General features: G+C 39.1%; 1 protein-coding gene across 1 annotated transcript in view; it reads left to right on the plus strand.

Moving 5' to 3' along the window:
• Positions 1 to 15,317, plus strand: part of LOC124156237 — a 47,503-nt gene extending 32,186 nt beyond the window's left edge. The window contains exons 2-6 of the mRNA XM_046530646.1: positions 9,299 to 9,504; positions 10,328 to 10,463; positions 11,145 to 11,278; positions 13,569 to 13,956; positions 14,560 to 15,317. Coding sequence (XP_046386602.1) covers positions 9,299 to 9,504; positions 10,328 to 10,463; positions 11,145 to 11,278; positions 13,569 to 13,956; positions 14,560 to 14,654 — 959 coding nt within the window. The 3' untranslated portion in view covers positions 14,655 to 15,317. The remainder of the gene's footprint in view (positions 1 to 9,298; positions 9,505 to 10,327; positions 10,464 to 11,144; positions 11,279 to 13,568; positions 13,957 to 14,559) is intronic.
• Positions 15,318 to 22,127: the final 6,810 nt, after the last annotated feature.

A 22,127-nucleotide genomic window follows, 5' to 3' on the forward strand; every position in this document is an offset into this window, starting at 1 on the left:
AAACTTCAAATTACGACGGTGGGACGCACGCTAGCAGGACTTGCCCAGATCTAATTACTGAACAAGAGCGCATGCTATATCTTCCCTTTTCTGGATAAGCACCGTTCAATGAGGTAAATATTTCGTTAATTGAACGTCGGCTTCGATAGCTTTCCGTACTGACATCGTCTCATGCATATTCTGAATTTATTTACCCAAGATTCCTAGTTCATGACAAATCTATTATCCGTAGAAATCTTCCCTGGCTGGGTTTGGCAGCTTTTCGATGCATAGCCTTGAAATTATCCTTCTCATGATACCATCAGATTTTCGAATGGTATAACTACTTGCAAACTGCCAAAAATAAAAATATCCCCACCAAACAAGTACGATACTTGCTAATATTAGCTCTCAGGTACCATAATACACACTGGATTTAGCCACGACCATTTCCCATCTCACCAAATGGAAAATAAGTCATTGCATTAGATTGAATTCGGTGTCACAATTATCTGTCGCGGATTTTTTTTCTGATCTTACAGCAATTTTTCAATATTCCTGATATAGTAAGTACCGATAGTTTTCTACCTAAATAATCCAAGGTATACATAATAAATCATTAATTTAGATATTCCGCATCCAATATAATTGCGTAGTCATTTTCCCATGTGAAATACGCAATTTCAATTTTCATGCTGAATTAAAACAATAATTTCGGCATAGTTTTTTTTTGTCTAAGATAAATAATTTCTCAGTACTATAAAGGATAAAGATTGCTCTTCAATTAAGTCATCCATCTCAAAATACATTTTTATAATTAAGGATATTAAAATTTCATATCCGAGTCAATTCAAAGACAAACTCTATCGAATATGATACTATTATAAATATATATTGCATAACACTTCAGTCAATTCATTTCAAGGAAGCAAAGAACACAAACAAACAAACGAGAGTCTTTTCGCGTGCATCTCAAAAAGTACTGAAAGAAACAAATGGCCTGAGGCTTGTTTGGGAAATTCAAATAACAAACTGGATATCAATTCCTACAAAACTCATGCAATGATTGCATAAACTATCAGTGAACACATACGTGAGTAATAATGAGCAAGTTACGCGAATTTTGTACACAACGAACTTGCAAAAAAGACTTCAGTCACTGAATATGGCAAGATGTGATCTAGAAATACCGCCAAAACAACCATTTTATTTTTTTTAAATACTGCAGCTGACCTCTCATACCTACTGTTCTCGCCTCAACCCGAAAAATGCAGGAATCGCAAAATGGAAGTCGGAAGTACGGGAGCCGCAAACACGGGAATCTTTGGCCACACAATCGCTCCGGCGATGACCTGACAAAAACAGCTGAGAATGCACAAAATTAAATCGATATATCTTCCGTCGGATGATATACCGATTTAATATCGACAATACCACCCGAGGAAGAGGAAGGGGTGGGGGGCTCCTATCCGCCCCTCGGTTTCCTTCCGAAAGTCCCGAACCTTTCGTCGTTGCCTTTTTCTTGAACCAGATCACGACTCGATACACCGTCTTCCTCCCTTGAACAGTCGGTCGCCTCATCCACGCCCCCATCGCCCCAATCAGCCACCACACCTTTCTCTTCCTCCACCCATGACCCGTTCCCATGCCATCGGAGAAGCGGAGGTTTCAACCACCCATGGTAAATATCAAGTATTCCTTCCATTCCCATGACTAAATATCATAGTCTTCGATCTTATAAACTTTACTGAAAGTCATAGAAAATCGCAAATTAGACGATTTCTACAGATCATTCATTCAATTACACCGGAATAAAATAATAAAAAAGAAAAAATTAATAAAATACAAAGGAAATCTGCGCGATTAGCCAAAAACTGCTCACAGAAAGCATTACGCAGATGTTAAACGAATTAGGATTCTAGCCGCTAGAGTCTCGGAGGTTGCACGATAGGCTTAGACTTATTGAGCCATTTAGAATGGATATCTTTAAGAGCGATACGGAGAACATTAGTTATTAGAATCCCACTAGGTTTCCAGGCCCGACGGAAACGATAAATTATGAGAGATATTTTACGAACGGATAAATATGGGAATTCGATTTCCCCATGGCAATAAAGGACTTCAATAAGCGATAGGCGTAATTTCGTTACAGTATATCTTTTTTAATTTAAGCAGTTGGGAGTCCTAACTCCTCCCATCACACCCCTATTGAGGCGGCTTGCGAGGTTTTACGTAGATGTAGATGCCAGAGGTGTAGCGGAGGTTCCACTCACCCACGGTAACTTCCATGTATCCCGTCCGTTCCCGTAACTAAATATCATATTCTTCGATCCTGTAAATTTTGTTGAAAGCCAATTAAAACTACAAGCTAGATGCAAGACAAGGTTATTCATTAATTTACTCCGGAATAAAATAATGAACAACAAATCGGGTTATTCCAAATTCTAGTGCATCTCAAAACGCATTGAAAGAAATTAGTGAACTGAAGTTTGCTTGGAAAATTAATATAACCAACGATATATTAATACTTACAAAACTCATGCAACCATTGCATCAAGATATCAGTGATCATAAAAGTTAAGAGTGGGCATAAAGGAGCAAGTAGCGCGAATTTGGACACATTAAGCACCAAGTTATTCCAAGCAGTCGGAAAACTTAGCTAAATACGCACAAAAGTCACTAGAGATTTATTAATTTGCATGAAATCAAAAAATAGTCGAGGAGACATTTAACATTGAATTTATGAAAAAAAAAAAGGTTAAATAATAAGGTGCAACAAAGAATCAACAACGGCAACAAAAACACTCATTAAAAAAACTGATTTATTACGTATTATTTCACTAATATTCCCACGTCATCTTTATAATTTAGAGAGGGATGGGAAAAGGAAGAGGTATTCACAGAGGAAGTCTTCTGACGGAAGTTGTATATGATGAAATTGATAATGCTATATCAGCAGAAGGAGTTTTGATGGAATTGTTGGTAAGAGGTAGCCGGTTGACTGAAATCCTAATTTCAGTATTATACAGGAAAAAAGTTAGATGATGAAATAATTATGACTAGACCATATTAAAAATCTGATACTTTATTTCCCGCTTAAACATAAAAATGTATTGGAAATAAAATTGCTAATAAAAATGAATAGCAGAGGATGTCATTATAGTAAGCTAATGAAACAAATCATGGATTCATTAGATATAGGAAATTGCCAACCTTCGCCCTATTCGCAAAGCTGAAAATCGCTCTCGTTCATATTCGCTCTTAAGTCTATATATCAAAACTCTTTCATGAAGAAACATGAAGACGTTAACCTAGACCACTAGCGCCACGCGCCTTAAGCCCGTTTTACGCGGGGCACACACTTGTACTAATAGTGCTAACATTTTTTCCTCAATCTGGCGTGCAATTGCACGAACGCATAAACTAAATTATATCACGGGCTATTTTGCCATTTAGCTTTCATGCATTCTCGCATACGTTTTGGCAATCCATCGCTTTACACGACGCAATTCGAAATACACACTAGTACGTACTTCAGAATGAGCAACTACATATGTATATGCCCCGTGTAAGACGGGCTTTACAACCGCTGGAAGTAAAATAGCTTAATCATTGGTTGCTGTGAATACGCAACCCTTCTTATATTTTTTCAACTATTAGCTCCTCAGGAGTAAATACAAATAGTGTCTGCCCGTAATCCAGGTGTATGTTGGAACTAACTACCTCCATGGTGAAGAATTAAAAGGGGCCCATTTTTTTCGTATGCTAGCTTATGATGACCACTCTAAGAGCTGAGGTATGATGCTCCCGAGAGAAGGAAGAAGATTTTTTCCTCCAACATTTTCAATTTTGTTTCGATCTCTAATCATAAAAATAATTACGAAAAGACATTTTCCCTTCTAGTAACAACGATATATTTATTTTGGGCACTATAAAAGGACTAAGAGTTGCTCAGCGGCATAAAGTATATTTATTAAAAATCCAAAATTATAACTGTAATATAATCCTGGAAATACTTGTGATTTATCTAAATGCCATCCCGCAAACGTACGCACCAGAGGAATGGCGGAAGTATCACGTAACCAGCCATTTGCCGGTATAATGTACTAAAAAAGTTAGGGTTTGTGTTGGTAGGGATATTTGACTATGGACAAACAATTATGCATTTAAGTATTTTATTGTTGGAGGGGAAAAAATCCCAATATCTATCCGTTAAGCGACTAACCTCTTCTTTTATCGTATTTTTCGGACCGGGAAATATAATTCGACTATAAAATAATATTCTCCGTGTCGTTCTGAAAGATATTTACTATTAATTGTTCAAGTATAATCGTAAAAATCATTTATATTTTAATTATAACAAAAATATGGGAGATTTTGATGGGGATTTTGCTGCCCCTATCAATAGGGTCGCCATAGGTCGGCGCCCCTCTGGTACTCCGTGCGGCATGCCACCGACTACACTACTCCCTCGTGCACTCTCGACGTCATTTCGGGATGACTGGGATCAGAAAGACTTTTTTCCGGTGGATGAGTCTTCGAGGTGAAGCGCTTGCGGAAGTATAAGGAGAGGGAGCGGGGGTTGGGGAACGTAGACGATTTCATTTCGGGCCTGCCTTGAAAGAGTTGGCTTTCTCTCTTTCTTTTATCTTCACTCCTTTCCCGCCCACACTCTCCTCAGTCCATTCCAATACATCGAAAAGGAGAAGAGTATTGTAGAATCTTTAGCGTACCATATTAAATCGTACCATGGTAATCGCTGAGGACCAGTTACGGAGCGAATTCCATCGAAAATTTAATTCGCATTATTTCCAGACGAGGAATCAGTTTAAAGAGTATGAGTGAAGTTAAATTTTATTCTGTGAATAAATGTTCCTCTTTAACAAATAATGCGTAGATGTATGTACATAAATGATTGTGTGAGTGGAAACAAAATCGGTGAATTTTTAAAAAGCGCTCGCAAATTCAGCTCAGGTTGTATGCTGTACCATCGTAAGTCAAACCCATCGTATAGCAGGGGTCTACTGAATTTTTTTAGGGACTGAGTTGATATGATGGTCAAGCTCCAACAATTCTATGGTATTCAAATCAAATCAACTCAAATCAAGATTGAATTTAAGGAGGGATCTCAAGGGTCTCAAACCCTCCTTCCCTCGAAATGAGGCAATTAAAGATAAATTAAGTCACGACATCTGATTTATTTTAATGATTCATATCCGAGTCCATGGCCCGGTATTCAGTAAAACTCCATCTTAAAGTGGGATAATTTTAAATTTATTGAAAAATACTCTTACGGAATGTCCTTATTAAAAATTACGAAACCAAACCCTAAATTCATCCCCTTGATAACATCTAATTTCCAGTTTTACTCCTTCAAACTTCGCATTATTACGCGGAAGTTTGTCTCATCTCCAGTCTCTATAATTTTCTGAAAATCTCACAATCACAGCCGTCTGTACTCCATCACCCTATTCTAATATCCGAATCCACATACTCATCCTTCCTTATTTTAATCCAAACCAATCTTTTCACAATACGTATTTCTTTTCTTTCACATTCTTCTTTAAGTGCTCCAGATAATTTTTATTCGAGCTCTGCCATTTCATTCTTGCGAACTACATGTCCCTCAACGATTTCAACCAGACATTGTAAAACTGGCCCAAAGTTAAGAAAAAAACTATATTCAGTAACAAAATTGCTCATTGTTTCAAACGATTTTCGCTATTATCAGCACTAGTTTCCTCAATCAGAAATCGACCCTCTCATCTTCAGCAATGGGGTTATTCACTATTGTTCCCTAATTTTTGCTTCAGATGGAGTTAGACAAGTAAACAGACCTGTATTTTCAGTTTCTCATCCATTGCTTACTTCTCGAAAATTCTATTCCTGGGAAAACTCGACGGCCCTAAACGTTTCGCAGATAAGTTCAATTTGTCCAATCCATAGATCAATGTCAAAAAGTGATTTTGCATTGATTTTGCTTCAGTGACCTTTCATCTACGATTGGTTCCAGGAATTGTTATCTCGTCTGACACATTTGAAATTTTTTTCAATCGACTAAAATTTACGATACGAAAGACCTAATTGGATCGCCCGCCATATCTTATTTGTTGTCGATTGCAATAGAAAGTGAAAATTGAAGAGACTCTTCCACCTTTCGATCCGTTGCCAACTTCTTGAGATATTTGCAGCAAAAAATTGATGGTCATAACCCTTGAGCGGCTGATTTGATGACGTCACGAACTTATGCCGAACGGCTGGCCGTTTCTCTGCCATTCCTCGTCCGTGGTTCGTTGTTGTTTGCATTGTTTTGAGCGTTCCCTTCCCTCAATGAGCGGTACTCTCTGAGCTACTTTATGCACTGTAACTCTACTCATGTCACTACCCTGTGAGCATTGGGCTGCAACTAACGCAGTTTGTTTAATATTTTAAACTCATGAGAGAATGGCTGAATGAGGAATACTAATTATTCCTCCTAGCACTCTAACTTTATTTGGCATCGGGATTTCCTGCATTCGGAATAATTTGATCAAGTACGTATGCAGAGGATGCGCTGCTAAGGCAAAGTATTGGTCCCAGCCTCAGGTTAAATGTGCACAAGAAATAATCACAGTCACCATGCTCAAGATGGTTGCGCAGAAACCAAAATCCGAGTCCAACAATGAAACCCTAAGTTTAGTACTATTATGGGAAATGGTAAAAGTAATCAAATGAAATAATTATAAATAGATCATATTAAAAACCCGGTACTCTATCTCCTGCTTAAATACATATTTTAATGTAAATGAAATTGCAAATTGAAATAAAAAACATTAAACCAAAAGATAGTCGTAGTTAGCTAGCAAGGCACATCATGGATACGCAATATATCGGATTTTGCAATTTCGGTCTTGGCCATATGGGCAGAAAATGAGAATTACTCTCGTTTATATTTGCTTTGAAGTCTATAAATCAGACATTTTTCTTGAGGAGTAATGAGGTGGTTAGCTTAGACCACTAGCGCCACACTCCTTAAGCCCGCTTTACACGGGAAATACCCTTGGACAATTCAGAACTGCATTTTTTTCCTCGATCTAGCTTGCAATTGCCCAAATTCATATTCCTAGTTGTGTTAATTTTCCCTTCCTTCTACCGAATGAGGTCAATGAATATCAATTACTGGTCAGAGTGAATGACACCTTTCGAAAAGGAAGCATCTCAATTCTTCTCCGCTAACTTTCTTCTCTCTTTCAATTTTCGTCCTCAAGTGAGGGTATTACGCCTTTATTCTCTTCCCAGGGCAGGTTTCTCTCACTGCTAAAGACTTCTCTCCTCCTCCCCTCGAATTGTAAGTTGCCCGAGAGAGGGGTCATGGAACGCCAAAACCCTGGAAACGATTGAGATGAAGAAAATGCGAGCCGATTGCGTACGGGTAAAATTTTTTCAAAGTCTCCCCACTTTATGATGGTTAGATAGGAGTACCTTCTTTCCAAATCTCTTATCTCTTGAAAAAGGTTCAATGAACCGCTTAAATGTTGGATCTCCAGGAGCTGAATTACCTGCTCGTTTCATCCTGAGGTGTTAAAGGCACTGAAGGGTATTCGGAAAAAAGTAATGTAGTACGTTAAATTTTTCTGAGTTGAAATAGGGTGGTTTCCTATTATTTTTTTATTGCCTAAATCGAAAGATTATTACTCCTGGAGTACGTATTTCACGCTTTTAGATTTTTAAATGACGATATCTATTTTTCGCGATTAAATGAAAAGTGAAAACTGAAAATTTTCAAGCGCGCGAAAACGCGACGCGTAAGTATGAATGCCGGGAAATCTTTCCGTGTGGCGTATTTCTGGTTCCCGCTGCTGCCCTGTGAGGTGACCTTGAGGCGAGTTGAGCGCTGATACGACGCAGGCTGCTAGCGGGTAGCTGACCCTGCTGGCTGGTAGCGCTTGGCTTAAATAAGGATTATTAATACCTTATCAAGTGAAGAAAACTTTCCGACCTTAGCCAGTTTTAATAAGTGATTATTAAGACATGTTTCCCTGAGCTCTGTGCCTCATGCATGCATTGGTAACCTCAGACGATGTATAAATCCTATCCTCTCGTATAGAAACTAGGTCCCTGTGACGTCACGTGAAGTGGCATCGCATGGGCGCCAATCTGGCCGTTTCCAAATGAGGATAAAAATGGACCATAGCCATTCGTCTAAACCGGTATTTCTAAAACGAAATAATTTGTATATTATGAATACAGTAATGGTGGGTAACGAATCGCAATAAATGCCTTTCGTTTTCTTTGATGAAGGAAACTACCCTATTATATCGGCATAAAGCATCCATCGTCAAGAAGGAATCCCTTCTTACGATACTATGCGAAACGAGGCAGATTTTATCTTGAGGTCACAATTCAAACTAATAAGCTGAGATGACTTTCACTTTACAGAGCTAAATGCTGTATGCTGGATAGTATACTTCAAAGAGGAGTTATGCAGCTTTTCTAAAATGTCAAAGGCGTGGGCTCGCACACTGAAGGTTGGAATTTCTTGCTACGGGAAAACCCATGGAAGTGCTTCAATTTGGCTCTCACTAAATTTAGAGGTCAAATAGCTTTAGCCCTGTTAAATAACTAATTACAGACGCATATAATTGGGAGGAAAGCATTTTTTTTTTAAATTTCGCCAATCTTTAATATTTGACAAAACAAAATTTTCAAGAAAAAATATGCTCAAAATATTTCTTATGATGCTCTCTCTACAAATCCTCATCCACCGGAATTGTATCTTCAATAGGCCCTTCAAAGTAAATGGTAGCAAACTATGGAATGCCTTATCTAATGAAATACGTAATTCCAAAAATAAGCCGAATATTTAGGCAAAGACTCTTTAACTACCTGTTTCTCAAACAAAGTTCACGTTCTGATCTGGCCTTACCATAATAAATGTAAATTAATACTATTTACGATACATTTACCGAAATCTATGTACCAGCATTACTTTATATATTTATGTGAAATTTATGTAATTTAATGCACTTCGCAAACGGCAATTTGTTAAGAAAATTGATTCTGCAACGGTTTATACTTTTTCCTGTTGATTTGCTTGTATCACTTTAAATCTTTTCTTGTTTTGAATGTGTTTCTCCAAAAATGGTCCGAAAAATACTGAAATTTTTGCACGATACGGACGATTATTATTCACTTGTAAATGTATAGAGTACTCATGTGAGGCTGAGTAGCCTCCGAGTATGTGACAAATTTTTGTTCAATATTCTATGTTTGGATTACGAGAGAAAATGTGTTCTCTCTCACTCTCATTGGTGCTTCCGTTTCGCCGTTGTTTTCGCAGCGTCGTGGGGTCTGCGCCTCACCAAGGTGACCATCCCTATTTACCGCCTGCGCGGCGAAATGGCCCTGCTGGAGTGCGTCTACGAGCTGGAAGGTGACCGCCTCTACAGCGTCAAGTGGTACAAGGATAATGAGGAGTTCTACAGATACGTGCCCAAGGCGAATCCACCTCAGCACTCTTATAAGGTGGAGGGGATCAGGGTGGACGTGAGTAGACTTGGAGTGAAACACTATTCCCACAGGGGAGGAAATCACTTTTCTACCCATTCCCTGTTTCATTCGATCCTACTTGAGGTTCAATTAATTTTGAAAATGAAGATAAATCGAAAAAGGATTTAAAGAAAGCACGCTTTTTCCAAAACACAAATAAAAACACGAAAAATTAAAAAAAAAAGCTTTTCATCCCTCGAAGAAGAAAGTGTGGGTGCTGATTATGTTTATTACTAATGAATTTATGAAAGCCTGATAGATGAGTAAGGATTGGTACCCACGCTATAATTTCGGAGTGATTAATAGGCTATTTGTTTACTTTTTAGTGCATTTTATACTACCTAATTTTGGAAAAAGTGTGCTTTTTAAATTGTTTCATTTTATTTTCATTTTCTACTTTTAGAGTTAAATCATGTAATTGATTTTTGCCACTTTTTGACATAGAATCTGAATATACTGAATTTCAGAACGATCAAATTAGGTTTGATTGTATTCATAACCGTTAACATAGCAATTAAAATGCGTATAAAACACATACATGTTTTCGAAAAATGTTCTAGCGGCATTTATTATGAGGTAAATATGGACTCATACAGAAATTTGATAATCGAAAGGAGAAAATTATGCTGAAATGAGGTATTATAATAATTTTGACAAAATACATTCTGATTTTTACTAAACGCTTCTTTTTGCTTCACGTTACACATCGTGTTGCCTCTAAATGTTCCCTCATGTTGCCATCTGATTCACCTGATATTTCTCCTTTCTTCCTATCCAACTTCACGCCATCGTCGCTTTCATCGGCGAATGCGTGACACAGCATCACCTGTCGGATAGCGTGCAGATATTCCTGCGCAGCGTGACGTTGAAATCGAGCGGCATCTACAAGTGTGAGGTGTCCGCCGAGGCACCGTCCTTCGCGTCGGTGAGCGGCGAGGGCAGAATGGAGGTCGTATGTGAGTACTCGGCCACGCTAAACAAACAATCCTCATATAATCTTAAGGCCGTTTTACACGGGGCACGTAATTGCGCAGGTTCAAAAAGCATTTATTTCCCTTTTTGGCTCTAATGCACGAACAAAATTAAAAGAGGGGCTATTTTTCCATTTTACTTCCATGCATTCTCGCATGCGTTCTAGCTATTCACCACTTTGCACGAAGCAGTTTCGACAGCGTCATCGTACACTCGTTAGGTTATGCAATTACGTGCCTCGTGTAAAACGGCCTAGGTCCTATATATGCGCAGGAAATAAGAGGTGACCAGATTCAACAGTATGCTTTAACAAGGAAACGATCTTAACATTTGTTAAGACACGGATTAGGAAAATAGTTTTCATGATTGGCAGTTTATGTCTTTATAGTGTCACTCCCAATTTCTTAGTTTTCTATTCCGAATAACTAACAGTTTTTAAAATAATTTAAAACAATCTACATTCACGGAGGGAATTTTAAACTTAAGATTAGACGTGAAAGCCTTTCATGTGGATAATACAAGTCAGCAAATATAATTCAAATGCCTTGCCTGTATGATCGTTCCTTTTTTTTCGCTCCGATTACATTGTGATGAATGTCTTATTGGGTTCTCTTGCGTTTTTTTTGTCATTCCACGCTCTCTGCACTCGGTTGGCCTCCAAGAAGTCCCACCCAAAGAACCCCCGCGCATCACGGGCGGCAAGTTCGGCTACGAGTGGAATGAGTGGGTGGACCTCAACTGCACCGCCGGCAAGTCCTTCCCGCCCGCCGCCGTCCGCTGGTTCGTCAGCGACCAACCGGTGAGTGATGACGCACGCAACATCTTGACGATACTACTTTAATCAAAATGTAAACATATTTATACAAGTTTCTTAATGCATTCTTACCTATGGCACCCTGATATAAGTCTAGTGTATGTAATGGTATCATTTCTGTATGTACTAGCAACTTCCCTTCTTATTAATGCAAATTATAACCATTCATGTTTTCCTTTGTCTGCATTTTTCGACAAATATGATATTTTATGCATTTTTAGAGAATATACTTATGCTAATAATTGTATTTATGTTGTAAAAAGCTATGGGCCTTCAATATAAACTGTGTGTTGAACTTCATATTGCCTATGGTGACGAGTCACCGACTTACTATGGCTTAAGTCACATATTAATGTGTGAGTTATGTGACAATGAGAATTATAATTATTATTATCCATACATATATTATTATACATACTACTCGGCAAGCACCCTTGATAGGCGTGTCACAGAGGGTTGCTACGATACCAGGCGTTGAAAAAAAGGGAGATGTGAGTTTTATATATTTCTCTACTGACAATGGAAGTTACTCAAATGTCGCCAATAGGTCTCATTCAAATTTTGCTAGGTGATTGGAAATATATACCGTTGGTGTATAAATTTTGTTTCAGCCGCCTGCACTCCATAATTTTCGAGATATTAGTGACGGAAGTTACTAGGAAATCCACTCCACAACAATACACCGTTAGTGCTCTTCGTCCTAGCAACGCATTATGTCTATTGTTGCGCTGCGGGTTGCAGCAATTTCATGTCATGAATATGCCATTTGTCGTCTGTGTCATCATTCACTTGGGATTTTGGCTGGGCTGACTTTTTTTCTTGGAGAGGAGGTGGAGTGAGGATTAAAGGGTGGTTGGGTTTCTTAGAAGTGACCTCTGGTCACCATCACAGGGTGATATCCAGAAAAGTTCGTTAAGTCCTTTATTGATCGAAGGGGAAATGAATCCCTACACCCATCCGTTGGGCAAAATATTTCTCTTAATTTATCGTTTCTGTACGACCTGGACATGTAGTGAGGTTCTAATATAATGTTCTCCTAGACGCTCTTAAAAATATCTATTCTCAACTGATTAAACATTTTAAAGCTATCACGAAGTTTCCCAGTCTCTAGCGGCTCCCGGCCTTCCTGCAAAAGCTGAATGGTTCTCATTGAGTTCGTAGAATTGTTTGAAGAATGACTCAGCTTTCCTTTGTATTTAATTGAGATCGCGGATTAATTCCTTCCGAGTAGGGAGCCATGCTCGCTAAGAATACAATGTGCGCCCTGGACAGTGCGAAATAGCTCTTCCCCTTCAACTTTTTCATCCGAAAACTTCACGGCACGCTCGACGAATTCTATCTTTCTCACGACGCTACCACCAAGATTTCTTATGGGCGTCCTCCACAAAAGATTCGAATTATATATCTCATGGTAAAGGCAGGACCCAGGAGCTAGGAAAACAAGGAGCAAGTACTTTGCAGCAAGAGTTGCAAATCAATTTCGAGAGCGACGGTGGTGCTACTGGGTTCAATCCTATTTGCAATCAATGTTTGCACGTGAGTGCAATGATTCTTAAAACGGTCATCTGATTCAGAGTGTAAGCACAAATATTTCCCAGAAACATTTTTGAACTAAACAATTTAGCTTCCTCTTCTTCTTCTTCCTCTTCTTCTGGTAATGCCTCTACTCGATCAGCCCTCGCGTTTAAATTTATGAAGCACTGCATGCTTTTCCAAGTCTTTGATTTTCATTTCGTTATCATTTATGCTGAATATCAATGTAAAAAAATCCTCTAAAGTCACTTGCAAAGGCGAATATCACGATCAAATATTTGAAAAGACGGAAAAAAATACTATAAGACCTTGAGACTTAAACTTGCATGCACGGTTGAATGCGACCAGTTGTAAACTGAGTTCAATTGATCTTTCGAGTTGCGCGTGAGGTGTCTGACGATGATGGTCCTAAGCACGCTCCACCGTATTCCTCAAGGATATTTTTTGTCCCAGAATGGTACCTACTAAACACATAATCGAAGAGTTGTGCAATCTTGTATCGATGCAAATTAATTTTCAATTGCTACAAATGAAAGGGAAATATTCAGAACGGAAATTCATAGAACAGTTTTCTTAAAGAGGCCTTTTCATCACAAATATCACGGAGCTAACTTTCTTTAAAATTAATTGAGATTCCTCCAGGTCAATGCCTTTCGCATGCTAGAGTGGAAAAAAAGCGATGTAACATCCCCAAACTCTTCGCCTCCCAATCATATTTTTCGCCATTCGGTCCAATTTAAAGGTGGTGAAGGAGTGGTTGGTGCCTCGAGAGTCCCTCGTCTACGGACCCCACGGCCTCATCAGCACCGTCCAAGGCCTGCGCTTCCGGACCCGCCCGGAACAATTTCGGGAGCCAGGCCCCGGAGGCGGCGGTGAATCGTCCGACCGGAGCGGGGAGACTTCGGTGGGCGATGTCCGGAGCATGCGGCTTAAGTGCGTGGCCGTCATCTCGGCGCTGTACTGGGAGGGAGGAGGAGGCGAGGGGGGCGGCGGGGGGAGCCCAGGGGGTGAGTCGGCGGCGGCGAGGGCCCGGCCCAAGGGGGCAGTGGCGGCCGCGACCCCCGCCGATGGACCAGACGCCTCGCCCGCTCTTTCGCCCGTCATCGACCGCCGAGAGTCCGACTTCGTGGGTGAGTCCACGGTACACTTGCACACACGAATATTACAGCAGAGGGTTTTCCAGTGGGAATTAAAATGATAAACACTAGAAAAGTTTCTCAGAATCATTCGAGAGCTTGCTTCCTCTCTGACTTCTTTTATTTTTACTTAATTTTTGAAATATTTTCCCTGATTATCAAGTGATCAATTCATAAGGCGGATTCCAAAATATCAAAAGATGCTAGTAAATAAAAATGATGCACATAACATCTCGGATATGATAAAATCCTCCTGCTTCAGGATTGCAAAATTTTCTTCTGAAATAATGGCCGGCCTCGGTGGCGGTGGGGTGAAGTCCTTGCATGCCAAACAAGAGGTCGCGGGTTCGCTCCTATCCAGGGCATGGTTGCTCGTGCACGTGTAAATGTTATCTTGTTGAAAATGCTGAGGTAAAAGGCCAATGACCCTATTCTCGGTGGTATGGAAATGATTTTTTTAAATAGCGTAACATGATTAAAATATCCTAAACCATAAGACAACCCAACGCATGTAACATTGGGATAAATATAATGTACAAGAATACCTCTTACAGCTCATATATTTGTGGATATCTACACGAGGTTTTTCACTTACAGTCTACGCCTCATCATCGGGTGCATCATGGGGTATCTCCGCCTACGCCGTCTTGATGTCGTCCCTGCTCGTCTTCTCTTCGACCCAGCGTCGGTGATTTCAAGAGCCGAGGTTTTGAAACAAGAAAGCGAGCCATCATAGAGGCTTGAGCGATGCTGGGGAAGCGCTCTATCGGAAACCCAGTGAAGTGTGGGACAATGCCTGAATTGGAAGAATGAGAGCCTAAATACAGCGTCTCCATGGCCAAAATAATGACTTATAAACCTGATTGGAAGATTCTCTTCTATTTTTTGAATGAGTGTTTGAGATAAAAAGTACTTCAACTTAAACTGAGACATTATTGAGTGAATTGAGTGTCTTGAATCTTTATCCAAATTATATTTCCCTATCCCACAACTATGTTACTGTGCTGTTCAAAAAGTGTTTTGACCAAAGTCACAAAGGTCGACACATTCAAGTTTCTCTGCAAAGGTTCCGTCGCTCCATTAGCAAGAATGAGTTGTCCCAACCATTTCAACGCTAACTTTTGAGTGCGCGGAACGATGGTATACGAATATGTTGATGAAGCTAAAGCGGTCTAATGATATTCCGTATGTTCACTGTTGTTGAATGTCTAACGGAATTTTACTGAAATTTCTAACCAAAGGGCTCAGAATTTTCAGAGATGGTGTAAATGCGAAAAGGGATAAAATCCATAATTTTCACTTCCTATGTATACTTTTGGAGTAAATAAATCAATTTTAAGAGCTGTTGCAACTTATATTCTGCTTTATTTCCTTTTCAACCCTTATTTTGAAATAGGATCAGCATATTACCATAGAGTAACTCTTTTATATTACTGAAGAAGATGTGGCAACATAATCCCAATCATTTCAAGGGTAGAAATTGTATCCAAGATGCATTAGTATTCGGTTTACCTACTAATGCCAAACTATAGCTCACTTCTTCGAAAAATTGCGTATATTAATACAATGCAATTTGAAAATAAAATAAGCTATATTAAGTAATTACATGAAAAATATTGGGATAATAAAAAAATAAGATAACGAAAGAGAATGGTAACTGTCTTGAAGAGAATAAGAAAAAAAACATTATAAATCATTTGATTGTATGATATGGCATGGTCAATTCGCGTTCGCTGTTTTCGCAGATGTTTCTTTCCAAAAGTCAATTAATATCATATAGAAATTAAACCTCAAATGGAGTACAGAAAACGATTAGAAATGGAAAATGATTCATGCAATAACTGAGATATTTAATGAGAAAATAAGAGAAAATATATACCAAAAACTCGATTTCCCAGGTATTTACTTCTAAAGGCCTATTTACACGGTACATTAACACGTATGGGTTAATGTCTAAATGTATTAACGCGAGAATGAACGCCAAAATGCACCGTGTAACCACCCAACTTGTGCGAATGCATGCACAGAAAATAGAACCTGTTCTAATTTGGTTCATGCATTCGTACATGTTCCGTTCCGGTCCACAAAAATCATTCACGCAAACTTACATTAACTCGTGCCTGTCAATGTATCGTGTAAACAGGCCTTAAGATGGTATTAAAATAACTATCATTAAGGGAGTTGAAAACAATTATCGATTTTCATCATTACAGTACAATTTTTCTACCTCTCGTAAATTTATGCAACCGTCAAATGTTGAGAAATGAATCATACGAAGAAAGTAGCACGGAAAAGTAGTACTGAGGGAACTCAGTCATTCCAAAGGGTTTCGAAAGAATCCATAAGCACGTCCATGAATAGCAGCGGGCTATGAAAGAGAACGAGCCTCAATAGAATGGACGCAGCTGACCAAATCCTTCCGGAGACTGGAACTTAGTTCAGAAGAGCGGAGTCGGGTATGGATTAGTTTCATTTTTCTGAGAAAACTTCATCTTCTCCGGATAGGATAAACGGACACGAAGAAATGGCGGGATTGAGGGCTTAAACTCCGGAGGAAACTGCTGGCTGGCCCAAGAGATTACCAAGGAAGTCAGTCCCTCGGGAGAGGGGGGAGGCGACTTAAAACCACTTCCTCCTACTCTAACCCACGAAAATATATTAAATTCCATGATTGAATTTCAAATGTTCATATCAAAATAAAATGCTACCGAATAACGAACAAAATCTAATCTAAAAAATGATTGAAGATTTGTTCTACATTCACTCTGATGAGAGATATCTCATAAAGAAAGAAAGAGACAAGAAAATGGATGAGGATAATCGAAGGGATGGTAAGTCTTAATAATATGGCACAAATAAGGGTAAAAATTTCGATATTTATAGCCCTATCTGAGCCGGTAAGAGCGTTTTTGGCGAGGAAATATTTTTAGCACAAGTGTTATGGTTCCACATTTCGCCAAACAGTTTGATACCAAAACCTGAAAGTTATAAATAACAATTACGTCCTAAAATTATGGAGCAAGCAACCGGCTAGTCCATAAGTTGAAAAATGCATACTCCAAGAGCAAAAATGGATAACTGATAATTGAAAAAGAGGAAAAGGTGAAAGTTGGAGGAATACCTGGAAGATTTGCACTGAGGAAACAGTCTAAGAACTAACAGTATACATATTGAAGAGGAAGTATACCACAGAACAGAAATATAGATGGCATGGGAGACCTAATTTGGGTATCGGAATTTGATGCAGCAGCAAGAAGCCTGCGAATGAATAAAGCATCTAGAATTGGCGATATTCATGCAGAGGTAATCAAAACTACAGGAGAAAAGACCTTGTACCGGCTGTGCAAAATTATTAGTGAAATCTATTCTTCTGGTGAAATACCAAAAGGCTTGGATAGGCATTTTATTACCCCGATTCCCAAGAGAAAAAAATTGGAGAACTGTGATAATTTTAGAGCCAATGCCTGAAAACGCATGCATCCAAGATTCTGATAAGAATCGTCAATAGAAGAATAGAAGAAAGAGCATGAGTACGTAAATAAGGACCATGCGAATTCAGCGAAAGCGAAGACACAAGAGAAGCAATATCGGCCTTAAAGCTGCTCATAGAGAAGGGAATGGAAAAGAACAAGACTGTGTTCGTTGCGTTCGCGGAGTATGGGAGGGAGTTTAACGACGTAGATCGGAATTCAATGTTTAGAGACCTGAAAGAAATTTGAGTTTCCTTCAATGGCAGAAGAATCATCCAGAGTTTATACAAACGCTAAGTAGCAATGATAAAATAAAGGTCCAGCTGTGAAGAAGCAAGAACTAGGAACGGAGTGAGAAGACGCTGTTCTTTGCAACCCGTGATTTTCAACTTTTACAGCGAAAAAGTCATTAATGGAATCAAACAAAAGCGCCAATAGTGAATACCCTTGGAGAAGTAGTTTGTATGCTACGATTTTACGATAGTATAACTGTCATAGCAGAGTCAGAGAAGGGTCTCATGAAGATTATGGTGAATAGGAGTAGGATAATGGGTAGTTATCAGCTGAAAATAAGCTCAAAGAAACCTAAAATACAAGTATGCAGTTGAAAAGAAGAAGACAATGCTAAAATTAAAATAGAGTAACAAAATGTGGAAGAGGTAAATGAATTCTGTTATTTGGGAAGCAGTATAATTATCGATCGGAAAAGCAGGAAAGAAATTATCAACCGAACAGCCTAGTCAAAGAGGGCATTCCACTAAAAAAATCTACCTACTGCGTGGAATTTAAGCATAGACGTCAGGAAACAATTTATCAGAACTTACATTTGGAGTCTTCCTCTCCACGTAAATAAGACATGGACAATGACAGCGGCGGAAAATTCAAGGGCGGAGGTTTCCGAAATTTGGTGCTACGGAAGAATGATGAGAATCAAATATATCGACCGAGTTAGTAATGAGGAAGCCCTAAGAGAAGGATATAAGCCTCATGAAATCCTTGATAAGAAGCTGAAACCACCTAATCGGCGATGTCTTGAGATATTATGACCTGATGAAGGAAATCGCCGAGGGAAAAGTTAATAGCGAGGTTGGAAAAGGACCGCGAATAAAATATAAGGAAAAAGTAAAGAAAGACGTGAAAAAGAAGAAGTGAGTAGGTGTGAAAAGATTAGCTGACGAGAGAGCTGCGTCCAACCAATCTTAGGATTTAAGGGATTGAACGAACTACGGCCGTTAAACAGTTTAAAGAAAATTAATTCCCCAAGGCCGTACTCTTTGATGGGCAGATGGGAGTGAGAAGTAATAATGCTAACACGGGAGGTAATGGCAAGATAAGACACTAACTGAAAATACAAACGTGAAACTCACACACGCACCTCGCGGATTTGCTCTAAGGAACAAATGACCGCGTAGGACACACGCACTCACGCACTCAGGTTTGTGGAGCGAACGCGGTCATTTGTTCCCTTGAGCAAATCCGCGAGGTGCGTGACTGAGAGCGTGTTTTTATTTTGTCTTATTATTTTGTGCGAGTGGGTCACTGTCGTGAGCGAAGGCTCCACAAACCTGAGTGCGTGTGCCCTACGCGGTCATTTGTTCCTTAGAGCAAATCCGCGAGGTGCGTGTGTGAGTTTCACGTTTGTATTTTCAGTTAGTGTCTTATCTTGCCATTACCTCCCATGTTAGGATTATTACTTCTCACTCCCATCTGCCCATCAAAGAGTACGGCCTTGGGGAATTAATTTTCTTTAAAAAATCTTAGGATTGTTGACCAGTTGATGGTATTGACTAAATAAGCACTAAAATCTGTCCTCTGCAAGTAATAATAAAAAACGAGACTTCCGTGTGAGCATAATTCAACAAATTGGAAATGTTACTCAACAAAAAATGAAGGTAAAGACATTAGCAACGTGTAGTAGTTGATGCATCCATTAAACCAGTTTTTAAAAATGAAACATGTGGGATATAAAGAAAAAGATATATAAAATTGATAAAAAATACTGAAGTTCTATCAATAAGAAAAAGAATATATGTTTATTTATTGCTAAATTTGAATAAAAAATTACAAACAGCATAATTATTTAGAGTAATCTGTCAATAAAAGCTGTCTACGAAAACCTAAATCTTACTTTGATCGGAATGAAACGCATTTAAGAAAATTGCCAAAATTTATCAATCTAACGGCACAAATAAAACGCTAAGTTTCTTGAATTAATAATCACTCCAGGTGTTTGAACGTGCCATAAATTATGACTATTACCACCCTGGGAGTCACGTCCTTATCAGCAAAAAAACCAATTTCCTACGAAAGATCTGAAAAGATCCACAATGATATCTGAAAGCAGAGGAGAAATCCTTTCGACATCCTTAAGACATTACAAGATAACTTATTCCATCCTATAGTAGATGTAATCAGTTAATTAAGTCAATCCGACTGCGAAAAGCTCACTGGCGCGGAGAGAAAGAGAGAAAAAAATTAATTCACTTCAAGATTTCCGAGAAGTCGCTTAAATTCGATTTTCCGCGAGGGGAGTTATTTTTTCCTTCAGTGAGCGATTAAGGACTCGTTCACTCTTTCTCCGTCCAACTTTCTTTCCACGCCTGAGTAATGACTAGTTGCCGCGGAAGAAAAAAATGACGACCTTATTAAACTTGGAACAGGACGAAGATGGAGACTAATGAGGTACGGAGTCGCGATCGAGGTGATATTAAAAACTTCGCACCAGAGGCAGAAACCATTTAGAGTCCTCTCGCACCCCTTTGACAGTCTCCATGTCGCGGCCACGCTAAAGTACTCCATCCCGTGATTTCTGGCCCAATATCCTAGCTTACAAATAAAAATGACCCAAAAACTAGCCGGTAACATTTTAGAGCTGTATAATGAACAATCAGCTGCACTCTGAAAGATACTTGACAAGCAAGGCGGAAGTTATTCAGCAAATTTGGATAATATTTCAGATAATAAGGAAACGTTTAACAAAATGGAAATGGCTGTGGTTTCTTTTTTATAGAGTGCTAAAATAAGCAAAACCTTTCCAAATAATAATAAATCACAGTGGTGGAATACATGAAAACGAGAAAATATTGAGTATATTAGGCTGAAAAATATCACTAGTCCAGTGTGTGAGGGCAAAACTTCTAAATTGATTATTATTTAAAACCCAAATGATTCCACTGATTCGATAAACTGTAAAGCGACTTGCTCGTAGAAGACATTCACAAATAAAAATAAATACGAGTATATTTTAAGAACTCGTTATTGCATTTTACACTCTACAATGCCGCGATTCAGGTTTCGACATCAACCACTGTTATCAGGGCTAAATTCACCATTTTATGTCGTCCAACGCCGCGGCGCGCCGTTTTGATAAAAGATTAGCCGTTGAATCGTGATTACTTCGGAGGAAAACTGAGATTTTAATAATATATCCCGCCAGCATTTGATTCGTTTAAATAGGTTCATTTTTAAAATTTGACACACAATTTTCACAATTATGCTCACCCAACAAAGCCACATCAACGGAGTTTCGTGAGGAATCATGGGTTCTAGAGAATTCATCTCATGATCATTGAAAACCAGAACATATGGTGAACCTTGGTGAAAATCACATCATTTACTTTTCCTCCGAATATTTAACCTCGGAACGAGTCAAATAATGACAGTAACGATTTATTAAGAATATTTGAAATTTTACGGTGGTTCTTTTCCAATTGCGATCCGTACAATTGAAAGCGAATCAACAGTTATCTTGGCAGGTAATAAAGTAATAATATATATTGCAACCTTACGATCGATGGAGTAATCATGGTTTGGGCCACTTGAATTATAAAAAAAATACTTGAAATTTAAAAAAATGCGCTTGAGTTAGACAGAAGAACCTTATCGACCATATCTTGTGGCATGATGGCCTGATGAAGACAATCGTCGAGGGACAAGTAGATGGCAAGAAAGTAATACCTCGAATGAAATATATGGAATAGGTAAAGAAGGATGTGAAAGAGGAGAAATAGGTACGTAGGTGTGAAAAGATAGCTGACAGAAGATTTGAGTGGAGAGCTTCTTCAAATCAATCTTGGGATTGTGGGTAAACTCTTCTCGGGATTCCCACCGGGTTATTTTATTCATAACGGCCAACGTTCGAGCTCTGACTCGGGGCTCATCCTCAGTCAATAAAACAACATTCAACCCTGAGAATGAGCCCCGAGTCGGAACTTGAAACGTTGACTGTTATGGATAAATTAACCCGGCGGGAATCCCGAGAAAATTTTACCCACATTATTCGCTGAGAAAGCATCAAATCATGTTTCAATCTTGGAATCGTTGACCATTACTGATGATGATTTGTTTGATTACAGTGGTCCTACTCCGATAAAGGTTGGTTTGTGAGGTAAACTTTCTCGCTTGAGTATTGAATAACGCATCCGCAGTAGCGATTCACATAGTGACCCAGAAAGACGCCGTATTCAGATGAACAATACTTTCGCTGCAGCTGAGAGCGAGCGCTTCCTCCCCACCGCATCGCTTCACCCTCGGAAGTGAATGGGAGCACTCCAGTATGGTTGGGTAATTTCCACCTCGCCAAAGAGTTAAAACCGGGCATTTCGCCAAAGCAGCTTGGACAAGCGTTCCACTTCCGCATCGAACCTCAGCACAATCAGTCTGCGCTTTGTAAAACTCGTAAGCCATGCAAGTGAG

This window comes from Ischnura elegans, chromosome 3, assembly GCF_921293095.1.
Source record: "Ischnura elegans chromosome 3, ioIscEleg1.1, whole genome shotgun sequence".
Taxonomy (NCBI): Eukaryota; Metazoa; Arthropoda; class Insecta; order Odonata; family Coenagrionidae; genus Ischnura; species Ischnura elegans.